Source organism: Physeter macrocephalus, chromosome 18 (genome assembly GCF_002837175.3).
Source record: "Physeter macrocephalus isolate SW-GA chromosome 18, ASM283717v5, whole genome shotgun sequence".
Taxonomy (NCBI): domain Eukaryota; kingdom Metazoa; phylum Chordata; class Mammalia; order Artiodactyla; family Physeteridae; genus Physeter; species Physeter macrocephalus.
Genome location: NC_041231.1, coordinates 6,294,762 through 6,307,291, shown reverse-complemented (window position 1 = coordinate 6,307,291; position 12,530 = coordinate 6,294,762). Strand labels below are relative to the sequence as shown.

The 12,530-nt window shown below is 47.9% G+C and overlaps 2 protein-coding genes across 2 annotated transcripts in view; both read left to right on the top strand.

The window, feature by feature from the left end:
• Nucleotides 1-701: 701 nt before the first annotated feature.
• LOC112062563 (dolichyl-diphosphooligosaccharide--protein glycosyltransferase subunit 1-like) lies at nucleotides 702-4,000 on the top strand. The gene is made up of 2 exons (XM_024117276.2): nucleotides 702-1,045; nucleotides 3,932-4,000. Exons 1-2 carry the CDS (start codon nucleotides 782-784, stop codon nucleotides 3,998-4,000), a joined length of 333 nt encoding a protein of 110 aa, XP_023973044.1. The 5' UTR covers nucleotides 702-781.
• A 2,577-nt stretch (nucleotides 4,001-6,577) lies between these two features.
• Nucleotides 6,578-12,530, top strand: part of RPN1 (ribophorin I) — an 18,146-nt gene continuing 12,193 nt past the window's right edge. The window contains exons 1-3 of the mRNA XM_007130841.4: nucleotides 6,578-6,885; nucleotides 9,772-9,836; nucleotides 11,319-11,625. Of these exons, the coding sequence (XP_007130903.1) occupies nucleotides 6,622-6,885; nucleotides 9,772-9,836; nucleotides 11,319-11,625 (636 nt within the window). The 5' untranslated portion in view covers nucleotides 6,578-6,621. The remainder of the gene's footprint in view (nucleotides 6,886-9,771; nucleotides 9,837-11,318; nucleotides 11,626-12,530) is intronic.

Here is a 12,530-nt window from a genome sequence, read left to right as displayed (position 1 = left end):
CTCTATTTTTGAGAAGAGCCTGTGCTCCCAGAGTGGGAGGCGTTGAAGAAGCAGACACGGAGAAGCTGGGGATCAGAGCGGGACCCTGGCCAGCTCTGCAGGCCTCCCAGCGCACATGAATCAGTTCTGCAGTTTTCAGGTGTAGTTGCTGCCTTCAGATTCCAGCTTCTGGGAGAGCGAGTCTGGCCTAGATTGGGTCTCGTTCCCCCAAACGGAACTAATGCAAATTCCTCAAAAGGATTGTGGAGTTCTGTGGCCCAGACTGCTCAGCGTCTACAAGACATCTTCCCTCTCATTCATCCACATCAAAAGTATGTTCTCTGTTAAAAGGATGTTTTACTGCCTCTCTTTCGGATGGGTATGCAACTTAAAGCTCAATAAATGTTTCTTGAGGGAGCGAAAGGATGAATTAATAGAATGAAAATGGCTTCATGTTTAACGGAGAATTTGGGGGCAGTATTTTCTAAGCTAAAAAGTAACATACCGTTCACTCATCATCAGCACTTCTTGTGGACAGACGCAGCCTGTGCTCCTCCTTTATCTTTGCCAGTGTTACCTCTGTGGGACAGCGGTGGGGCGGCCAGGGCGCCTTCCAGGGACCTGAGACCGGCCAGGGCGCGCAAGTAGGCGCCCGGCGGGCCGCCCGTTGCCATGGAGACGGGGTCCTCGCCCCTGGGCGCCGCCATCTTGGGGCGCCGGCGGGCCCAATGGGCGGCTGCGCCGTGGCGGACACGGGGTGCGCGCGCTGGCGGGCGACCCGCGGCCCAGCTCAGTCACGGCCATGGAGTCGTCCGCAGCCCGCCTGCTGCCGCTGCTGCTGCTGATCTGGGCCTGGGCCCCGGCGCCGAGCCGCGCCTCCGCGGAGGCGCCGCCGCTGATCAACGAGGACGTGAAGCGCACCGTGGACCTGAGCAGCCACTTGGCCAAGGTGACGGCCGAGGTGGTCCTGGCGCATGCGGGCGGTAGCTCCTCGTCCCGCGTCGCCTCCTTCCTGCTGGCTCTGGAGCCCGAGCTCGAGGCCCGGCTGGCGTACCTCGGCGTGCAGGTGAGCGGGGCCCGGGGACACGGGCCGGCCGGGAGGACCGGCGCCCGTCCCCGCCCCGGACACATCAGCCCCGGCCGGTGGCGCGGGCGGCTGGGCCCGGGGCCTGCGGGGGCGCCGCGCGGTGGTGCGGCCGGAGCGCGGATTCGCCAGGGAGCTGGGCTCCGTCCAGTGCGATCGCAAATGGAGCAGGTCCCCTGCTTCCAAGTTTGGAATCGTTTGAAACCGCTGTTAATATAACGCACTTCTTACGGTTGCGAACGGACGCTTCAAAAAATTTCCTTTTCCTTAAAGTTAGTTTAAAAACTCGTGCAAGTAATACAGTACAGAAAAGAAAAGTCCAGTTCTCTCCCTCCCCCCGACCGGTTCTCATTCTTACAGTGAAGCAGTAAATGCCTCCCAACTTTGCTTCTGTTGTTCCATGCATTTCAGTGGTCATTTTTACGCCTCTCAAGGAAACAGTGTTGGCTTTGGGAATAGAGGGAATAGACGTATACAGAGGTTTGCCTTCTATTACTGTTTTCCTTAAACAGCATCCATTAAGTGATTACCCAGTTATTGGTTTGGAGAATAGTCATTCCAGTGTCGTATTTCTTCTTAGCATACCTGACTGCTGAATTTGGAGCTATAAAGTTGCCTTTATTGGAGATCATGCTTCTGAAATGACTCCTGTTCCCTTCTCATGCTTTGTCCATGATGAAACACGCAGTTGTACTTAAAGGTTTGTGGAAGGATGGATTAAAACTTCATTTGAATGTTCTGAATGTTAAATCCCATTCTTTTATAAAAGCTAGTTCTCATTTAGTGAGGTTGCCACAGTATAACAAGACGACAGCAGAAGCTACGTGGCCATCATGCCGGAGAGCGCTTACAAGCTGCGTTACAGTACTGGTGTCTTATTGAGACTTTACCTTGTGTCGGGTATTGTGGTAGGTATTTTAAGTACATTCTCATTTAACTCTCATAAGAGCCCTTCGAGGTGTACTGTTACTGCTGGTGAGGACTGTAGTCTGGGAGGTTAAGTTGTTTAACCTCCTACATGGTGTCTTAGAATAGAGTCAGGTTAGTTTGTTTCACGCTTTGTGTGTGTGTGTTCTTCACTGTACGACATTGCCTCTTCTGGCCTAGATGTTGTGAGGTAGGGTTCTGTTGGGGTATAAAACCTGTAGTCTCATCACCAGGTTTATTCAGAACCATTTTTTGATCTGTAGTCCAAGAGCGAGATGAGTTAAACGGGTGTATGTGCTCCCTTGTACCCCTATCCCAATGGGAAACGTAACTGGATGATAAACTTAACCAAGAAGATGTGTATTTTCCAACAACTGACTGGGAGGCTTTGGTGAGGTTGCTAGAAATTGTTTCAGTGAATTATCTTCAAAACTACATGTAGAAGTTTAGGAACTGGTAGAGGAGGCCGTGATGATTATTGACTAGGAGCCAGTGGTTCCTTGTCTTTTTACTACCAAAGACTCATCTTACTATTTTTGCTTTCATTTGGATCCTATATTTGAAATATTTTGTTTCTCTAACCTTTTATTAGATTACACATTGAATCTAGTAAATATTTAGAAGTGATAATAAATATTTCTTAAGACAAATCAACATATAACTGAACAATGAGAGTTCCTGATAAGCACAAGTATACTAGAATGTTCCCACTGTGATAGGATTCTAGTAAAAGTAGTGAAATTTGTTGTTTTTATTAGGCTGTATAACTTTGTTGAGGATGATTGTACGATAATTTTTAGGCGTTTTGAAATATTACAAATAGCTTTCTCATTATAGCTTTGTATACCCTATTGGGAATCACTGCTCCAGCCTTAAAAGGTGGTCTTAAATTTTTTTTCTTTTGGTGGAGGTTGGGTTGGCAAAGAGATCGGTGCTGTGTGTGTAAGTTTTTTCCTTAGAATCTGTTCCACAATCTCCTTCAAGATGCCTCCTCTTTCTCAGAAAGACCCTGCAGCCTGCAGGAGTTGGCAATCCTTTTCCTGGTTGCACAGCCGGTTGCAATGAAGGATAAGAATAAAAGAGTGTGCCACACAGTGGCCATTGCTTTTGCCACTCTAAACTTCTTTTGCGCAAGTAAAATCAGTTTTGGTTAGGCATGAGACTTTTCTTCTACAACAATAAATAGGAACTTCCCTGGTGGCGCAGTGGTTAAGAATCCGCCTGCCAGTGCAGGGGACACGGGTTCGAGCCCCGGTCCAGGAATATCCCACATGTTGCGGAGCAACATGTGGCATAAGCTCTTGTGCCACAACTACTGAGCCTGCGCTCTACAGCCCTTGAGCCACAACTACTGAGCCCACGCACCGCAGCTACTGAAGCCCGCACCGCACGCTCTAGGGCCTGCGTGCCGCAGCAAGAGAAGCCACTGCAATGAGAAGCCCGCGCACCGCAACGAAGAGTAGCCCCTGCTCGCCACAACTAGAGAAAGCCCTTGCGCAGCAATGAAGACCCAACGCAGCCAAAATAAAAAATGAAAAGATAAAAATAATAAATAATACTGGGACTTTTTCTATGCAAGACATATTGGAATGTAAATGAAGAAGAAAACATCCAGAAAGAAACCTTTCTGGCCTTTCTATTTGGAAGTGTAAACTGTATTTGGAAGCGTAATTTTAACTTGTATGTGTGTATTTGATCATTCAGGAAAATATTATGATTTTCTAGAGCATATCATACAGCTTGTTCAGTGCAAAAGTAGGTCTTTTGACAGTGTTCTTGTATTTCACTTGAAAAATTGTTACTGAAACCAGAATTCAATCTTTGCAAAGTTCTGGTGGTTTGAATGTTTTAATATGGACTTCTGCGGCAGTTAGTTAATTGTTGACTCAAAATTTAGAGACTAAAAGACAAAAAAGAATAACTTCCTTTGTCCTTTTACAGGTGAAGGGAGAGGATGAGGAAGAGAACAATCTGGAAGTACGAGAAACCAAAATTCAGGGTAAAAGGTAAGGTAACAGAATATCTATGTCTGTCTTGCCTTGTCTGGTTGTAGGTTATCATATCAGGGTTGGAATCATAACTAGGAGAGTCGCTTAGACTGGGCCCAGCGTGTTAGAGGCTGACTCAGTTAATAGAGTGTGTAGTAGCAGGCGACAGGCTCCCTGCATTCTGGACCCATTTATGATGTCATTTCTGACTTCTAGTGCTGAAATTGGACTCCCCTGAGAGTGGCAGTGTGTTTCACAACGGGAAAGTAGTTACTTCCATGCCGGATCAGGTCTCTAATCTATGTGGGTAGGGATCCCCAGCCAATAGATGGGAAATTGGTGGGTGGGACCTGCAGGCTGTTTGCCTCAGCAGACAACCTCCCATCGCTGCTTGGCTACCGTCCTGTTTCCAAGGGGTGGACAGCCTTACCACACCTCCTCGCCAGCCTTCACGGCACTGAAAGTGATGCTTTTTATTTTATTTTATTATTTTTTTTACTTTTTAAAATTTTTGGCTGCGTTGGGTCTTTGTTGCTGCGTGGGCTTTCTCTAGTTGCGGTGAGCGGGGGCTGCTCTTCGTTGCGGTGCGCGGGCTTCTCATTGCGCTGGCTTCCCTTGTTGCAGAGTATAGGCTCTAGGATGTGTGGGCTTCAGTAGTTGTGGCACACGGGCTCTAGAGCGCAGGCTCAGTAGTTGTGGCGCACAGGCTTAGTCGCTCCGCAGCATGTGGGATCTTCCTGGACCAGGGCTTGAACCCATGTCTCTTGTGTTGGCAGGCGGATTCTTAACCACTGTGCCACCAGGGAAGCCCAAAAGTGATGCTTTTTCGCGGGAGGTAGACTGAGCTCTTTGAACATGAAGCCTGGGTTTGAACTTGCCTTCTTCTCTGCTTTAACCTCAGTACCTAGCAGGGGGCCTGGCACTTGTTATTTATTTCAAAACACTTTACTAAGAATAGTTTTCAAACACACTAAAAAGCAGGAAGGGACTTCCTCAGAATTAAAAAGAAAGAAAGAAAAAAAACCTACAAACAAAAAGTACTTTATGTTGTCTTTTATATTTACCCACGTAGTTACCTTGGTTGGTACTCTCCCCGCCCCGCCCCGCCCCCCCCCACCGTTTGGAATTGAGTTACTGTCTAGTGTCATTTCATTTTAGCCTGAAAGATTCCCTTTATTATTTCTTGGAATGCAGGTCTGCTAGCAATAAATTCTCTCAATTTTTGTTTATCTGGGAATCTTCATTTCTCTTTCATTTTTATTTTATTATTATACTGTATTACTTTAATTGACTTTTGGATGTTAAACCAAGCTCCTATTCTTGGGAAAGCCCACTTGATCATGGAATATAATTCTTTTTATATGTTGCTGGATTTGGTTTGCTAATACGTTGTTGAGAATATTTGCAAATATGTTCATAAAACACATTGGTCTGGGGGTTTCCCTGGTGGCACAATGCTTAAGAATCCGCCTGCCAATGCAGGGGACACGGGTTCAAGCCCTGGTCTGGGAAGATCCCACATGCCGCAAAGCAACTAAGCCGGTGCGCCACAACTACTGAGCCTGCGCTCTAGAGCCCGCGAGCTACAACTACTGAGCCCGCGTGCCTACAGCCCATGCTCAGCAACAAAAGAAGCCACCGCAATGAGAAGCCCGCGCACCACAACAAACAGTAGCCCCTGCTCGCCGCAACTAGAGAAAGCCCGCGTGCAGCAACGAAGACCCAAAGCAACCAAAAATAAATAAATCAATTTATCAAAAAAACCAAAAAAACCCACATTGGTCTGTAGTTTCTTTTCACTCGTGATGTCTTTGTTTTTGAAATCAGGATAATGATGGCCTCGTGGAATGAGTTCCTTCCTCCTCTATTTTTGAGAAGAGCCTGTGCTCCCAGAGTGGGAGGCGTTGAAGAAGCAGACACGGAGAAGCTGGGGATCAGAGCGGGACCCTGGCCAGCTCTGCAGGCCTCCCAGCGCACATGAATCAGTTCTGCAGTTTTCAGGTGTAGTTGCTGCCTTCAGATTCCAGCTTCTGGGAGAGCGAGTCTGGCCTAGATTGGGTCTCGTTCCCCCAAACGGAACTAATGCAAATTCCTCAAAAGGATTGTGGAGTTCTGTGGCCCAGACTGCTCAGCGTCTACAAGACATCTTCCCTCTCATTCATCCACATCAAAAGTATGTTCTCTGTTAAAAGGATGTTTTACTGCCTCTCTTTCGGATGCGTATGCAACTTAAAGCTCAATAAATGTTTCTTGAGGGAGCGAAAGGATGAATTAATAGAATGAAAATGGCTTCATGTTTAACGGAGAATTTGGGGGCAGTATTTTCTAAGCTAAAAAGTAACATACCGTTCACTCATCATCAGCACTTCTTGTGGACAGACGCAGCCTGTGCTCCTCCTTTATCTTTGCCAGTGTTACCTCTGTGGGACAGCGGTGGGGCGGCCAGGGCGCCTTCCAGGGACCTGAGACCGGCCAGGGCGCGCAAGTAGGCGCCCGGCGGGCCGCCCGTTGCCATGGAGACGGGGTCCTCGCCCCTGGGCGCCGCCATCTTGGGGCGCCGGCGGGCCCAATGGGCGGCTGCGCCGTGGCGGACACGGGGTGCGCGCGCTGGCGGGCGACCCGCGGCCCAGCTCAGTCACGGCCATGGAGTCGTCCGCAGCCCGCCTGCTGCCGCTGCTGCTGCTGATCTGGGCCTGGGCCCCGGCGCCGAGCCGCGCCTCCGCGGAGGCGCCGCCGCTGATCAACGAGGACGTGAAGCGCACCGTGGACCTGAGCAGCCACTTGGCCAAGGTGACGGCCGAGGTGGTCCTGGCGCATGCGGGCGGTAGCTCCTCGTCCCGCGTCGCCTCCTTCCTGCTGGCTCTGGAGCCCGAGCTCGAGGCCCGGCTGGCGTACCTCGGCGTGCAGGTGAGCGGGGCCCGGGGACACGGGCCGGCCGGGAGGACCGGCGCCCGTCCCCGCCCCGGACACATCAGCCCCGGCCGGTGGCGCGGGCGGCTGGGCCCGGGGCCTGCGGGGGCGCCGCGCGGTGGTGCGGCCGGAGCGCGGATTCGCCAGGGAGCTGGGCTCCGTCCAGTGCGATCGCAAATGGAGCAGGTCCCCTGCTTCCAAGTTTGGAATCGTTTGAAACCGCTGTTAATATAACGCACTTCTTACGGTTGCGAACGGACGCTTCAAAAAATTTCCTTTTCCTTAAAGTTAGTTTAAAAACTCGTGCAAGTAATACAGTACAGAAAAGAAAAGTCCAGTTCTCTCCCTCCCCCCGACCGGTTCTCATTCTTACAGTGAAGCAGTAAATGCCTCCCAACTTTGCTTCTGTTGTTCCATGCATTTCAGTGGTCATTTTTACGCCTCTCAAGGAAACAGTGTTGGCTTTGGGAATAGAGGGAATAGACGTATACAGAGGTTTGCCTTCTATTACTGTTTTCCTTAAACAGCATCCATTAAGTGATTACCCAGTTATTGGTTTGGAGAATAGTCATTCCAGTGTCGTATTTCTTCTTAGCATACCTGACTGCTGAATTTGGAGCTATAAAGTTGCCTTTATTGGAGATCATGCTTCTGAAATGACTCCTGTTCCCTTCTCATGCTTTGTCCATGATGAAACACGCAGTTGTACTTAAAGGTTTGTGGAAGGATGGATTAAAACTTCATTTGAATGTTCTGAATGTTAAATCCCATTCTTTTATAAAAGCTAGTTCTCATTTAGTGAGGTTGCCACAGTATAACAAGACGACAGCAGAAGCTACGTGGCCATCATGCCGGAGAGCGCTTACAAGCTGCGTTACAGTACTGGTGTCTTATTGAGACTTTACCTTGTGTCGGGTATTGTGGTAGGTATTTTAAGTACATTCTCATTTAACTCTCATAAGAGCCCTTCGAGGTGTACTGTTACTGCTGGTGAGGACTGTAGTCTGGGAGGTTAAGTTGTTTAACCTCCTACATGGTGTCTTAGAATAGAGTCAGGTTAGTTTGTTTCACGCTTTGTGTGTGTGTGTTCTTCACTGTACGACATTGCCTCTTCTGGCCTAGATGTTGTGAGGTAGGGTTCTGTTGGGGTATAAAACCTGTAGTCTCATCACCAGGTTTATTCAGAACCATTTTTTGATCTGTAGTCCAAGAGCGAGATGAGTTAAACGGGTGTATGTGCTCCCTTGTACCCCTATCCCAATGGGAAACGTAACTGGATGATAAACTTAACCAAGAAGATGTGTATTTTCCAACAACTGACTGGGAGGCTTTGGTGAGGTTGCTAGAAATTGTTTCAGTGAATTATCTTCAAAACTACATGTAGAAGTTTAGGAACTGGTAGAGGAGGCCGTGATGATTATTGACTAGGAGCCAGTGGTTCCTTGTCTTTTTACTACCAAAGACTCATCTTACTATTTTTGCTTTCATTTGGATCCTATATTTGAAATATTTTGTTTCTCTAACCTTTTATTAGATTACACATTGAATCTAGTAAATATTTAGAAGTGATAATAAATATTTCTTAAGACAAATCAACATATAACTGAACAATGAGAGTTCCTGATAAGCACAAGTATACTAGAATGTTCCCACTGTGATAGGATTCTAGTAAAAGTAGTGAAATTTGTTGTTTTTATTAGGCTGTATAACTTTGTTGAGGATGATTGTACGATAATTTTTAGGCGTTTTGAAATATTACAAATAGCTTTCTCATTATAGCTTTGTATACCCTATTGGGAATCACTGCTCCAGCCTTAAAAGGTGGTCTTAAATTTTTTTTCTTTTGGTGGAGGTTGGGTTGGCAAAGAGATCGGTGCTGTGTGTGTAAGTTTTTTCCTTAGAATCTGTTCCACAATCTCCTTCAAGATGCCTCCTCTTTCTCAGAAAGACCCTGCAGCCTGCAGGAGTTGGCAATCCTTTTCCTGGTTGCACAGCCGGTTGCAATGAAGGATAAGAATAAAAGAGTGTGCCACACAGTGGCCATTGCTTTTGCCACTCTAAACTTCTTTTGCGCAAGTAAAATCAGTTTTGGTTAGGCATGAGACTTTTCTTCTACAACAATAAATAGGAACTTCCCTGGTGGCGCAGTGGTTAAGAATCCGCCTGCCAGTGCAGGGGACACGGGTTCGAGCCCCGGTCCAGGAATATCCCACATGTTGCGGAGCAACATGTGGCATAAGCTCTTGTGCCACAACTACTGAGCCTGCGCTCTACAGCCCTTGAGCCACAACTACTGAGCCCACGCACCGCAGCTACTGAAGCCCGCACCGCACGCTCTAGGGCCTGCGTGCCGCAGCAAGAGAAGCCACTGCAATGAGAAGCCCGCGCACCGCAACGAAGAGTAGCCCCTGCTCGCCACAACTAGAGAAAGCCCTTGCGCAGCAATGAAGACCCAACGCAGCCAAAATAAAAAATGAAAAGATAAAAATAATAAATAATACTGGGACTTTTTCTATGCAAGACATATTGGAATGTAAATGAAGAAGAAAACATCCAGAAAGAAACCTTTCTGGCCTTTCTATTTGGAAGTGTAAACTGTATTTGGAAGCGTAATTTTAACTTGTATGTGTGTATTTGATCATTCAGGAAAATATTATGATTTTCTAGAGCATATCATACAGCTTGTTCAGTGCAAAAGTAGGTCTTTTGACAGTGTTCTTGTATTTCACTTGAAAAATTGTTACTGAAACCAGAATTCAATCTTTGCAAAGTTCTGGTGGTTTGAATGTTTTAATATGGACTTCTGCGGCAGTTAGTTAATTGTTGACTCAAAATTTAGAGACTAAAAGACAAAAAAGAATAACTTCCTTTGTCCTTTTACAGGTGAAGGGAGAGGATGAGGAAGAGAACAATCTGGAAGTACGAGAAACCAAAATTCAGGGTAAAAGGTAAGGTAACAGAATATCTATGTCTGTCTTGCCTTGTCTGGTTGTAGGTTATCATATCAGGGCTGGAATCATAACTAGGAGAGTCGCTTAGAATGGGCCCAGCGTGTTAGAGGCTGTCTCAGTTAATAGAGTGTGTAGTAGCAGGCGACAGGCTCCCTGCATTCTGGACCCATTTATGATGTCATTTCTGACTTCTAGTGCTGAAATTGGACTCCCCTGAGAGTGGCAGTGTGTTTCACAACGGGAAAGTAGTTACTTCCATGCCGGATCAGGTCTCTAATCTATGTGGGTAGGGATCCCCAGCCAATAGATGGGAAATTGGTGGGTGGGACCTGCAGGCTGTTTGCCTCAGCAGACAACCTCCCATCGCTGCTTGGCTACCGTCCTGTTTCCAAGGGGTGGACAGCCTTACCACACCTCCTCGCCAGCCTTCACGGCACTGAAAGTGATGCTTTTTATTTTATTTTATTATTTTTTTTACTTTTTAAAATTTTTGGTTGTGTTGGGTCTTTGTTGCTGCGTGGGCTTTCTCTAGTTGCGGTGAGCGGGGGCTGCTCTTCGTTGCGGTGCGCGGGCTTCTCATTGCGCTGGCTTCCCTTGTTGCAGAGTATAGGCTCTAGGATGTGTGGGCTTCAGTAGTTGTGGCACACGGGCTCTAGAGCGCAGGCTCAGTAGTTGTGGCGCACAGGCTTAGTCGCTCCGCAGCATGTGGGATCTTCCTGGACCAGGGCTTGAACCCATGTCTCTTGTGTTGGCAGGCGGATTCTTAACCACTGTGCCACCAGGGAAGCCCAAAAGTGATGCTTTTTCGCGGGAGGTAGACTGAGCTCTTTGAACATGAAGCCTGGGTTTGAACTTGCCTTCTTCTCTGCTTTAACCTCAGTACCTAGCAGGGGGCCTGGCACTTGTTATTTATTTCAAAACACTTTACTAAGAATAGTTTTCAAACACACTAAAAAGCAGGAAGGGACTTCCCTGGTGGCGCAGTTGTTAAGAATCCGCCTGCCAATGCAGGGGACACAGGTTCAAGCCCTGGTCCGGGAAGATACCACATGCTGCGGAGCAACTAAGCCCGTGCGCCACAACTACTGAGCCCCCACTCTGGAACCCGCAAGCCACAACAACTGAGCCCACGTGCCACAACTCCTGAGCCCACGTGCCACAACTACTGAAGCCCACGCGCCTAAAGCCCGTGCTCCGCAACAAGAGAAGCCACCGCAATGAGAAGCCCGCGCACCGCAACGAAGAGTAGCCCCCGCTCGCCGCAACTAGAGAAAGCCCGCGCGCAGCAACGAAGACCCAACCCAGCCAAACATAAAATAAATAAATTTTTTAAAAAGAGGCTTAAGTTAATAGGTTGAAGGTAATCTCTTAGAAGTAACTGCTTTTATCTCGGTACAAAATTTTGCTGTGAATTTAAGCTGCTGTTCTCTTTTCAGTTTCTTGATCTCTCTTAATTGTTTCTCCTCGTTCTTGCTCCAGCGGGAGATTCTTCACCGTCAAGCTCCCAGTCGCTCTTGATCCCGGGGCCAAGGTTTCAGTCGTTGTGGAAGCCGTTTATACCCACGTGCTTCAGCCATATCCAACCCAGATCACCCAGTCGGAGAAACAGTTTGTGGTGTTTGAGGGGAACCACTATTTCTACTCTCCCTACCCGACCAAGACACAAACCATGCGTGTGAAACTCGCCTCCCGAAACGTGGAGAGCTACACCAAGTTGGGGAACCCCACGCGCTCCGAGGACCTCCTGGATTACGGACCTTTTCGTGATGTCCCTGCCTACAGTCAGGTGGGCCCTTGTGGGGTCCAGGCCACCCCTGTCCGCTGCAGAGCCTATCTCCCGCGGGGGTGACTGCGCGTTGAGGGGCTTGGGTGGGAATCCAGAGCGCTATGTCAGATCATCCCCAGAGTTTGAACCTGCCGAGAAGTGACTCCATGGGGCTCACTGTCCTCATTCTGGGAGATCAGATAGAGGCTGGGGCTTGAGGAGGACTTTTTAAAGGAGGCGGGAGTTGGGGGAGCAGGAAACAAGGCATTCTGGGCAGAGGCGATGGGGGGACGAAGGCGCGGGGATGGGAAAGTGTGAGCTGGGCTGGCCCCGGTGGCTGGGGTTGGCTGCTGGTGGTGTTGCTGAGCCTAGGGCGTGGGCCTTAAAGGCAGAGGGAGTGATGAAGGCTTAAAAAACATGTTGTTATTATGGGACGTTTCAAACATACAGAAGTATAGAGTATCGTAAACAGACAGCTCTCTGTCGCTGAGATTCAGTGGTTGTCAGGCTGTTGCTACAATGCTTCAGCCGTCCTTTCTCTCTCTTTTCTTTGTACTCTCAGGATAGATTTTCTGAAGTACAGATTTTCAAACCAAAGCATATGAACATTTAAAAATCTCTTGCTCTATTTCCAAATGCTTTTTCAGAAAATTTAGCTAATTTATTATGGCACCAGCACTATGAAACTGCCAGTTTCGCCAGTTTCCCCATACCCGTGCCGGTATTGGCATTAAATGCTGTTAACTACAATTATAATAAAATAACAAAATAAAATAACCTTATCTTGTCTACTTCTTGGACTTTTGGGAAAGAAAGGTGTTTTTCTGGTCCTCTTGTCCTTTAACTTTTTTTTTTTTTCCACTTTTTTTTTTTTTTTTTTTTTTTGCGGTACGCGGGCCTCTCCCTGTCGTGGCCTCTCCCGTTGC

Bases quoted from the DNA above. Each gene is read 5' to 3' on its own strand.
- LOC112062563 (XM_024117276.2), top strand. From the start codon at position 782: ATGGAGTCGTCCGCAGCCCGCCTGCTGCCGCTGCTGCTGCTGATCTGG. The intron at 1,046-3,931 runs GTGAGCGGGGCC...GTCCTTTTACAG, and splicing joins TGGCGTACCTCGGCGTGCAG to GTGAAGGGAGAGGATGAGGA.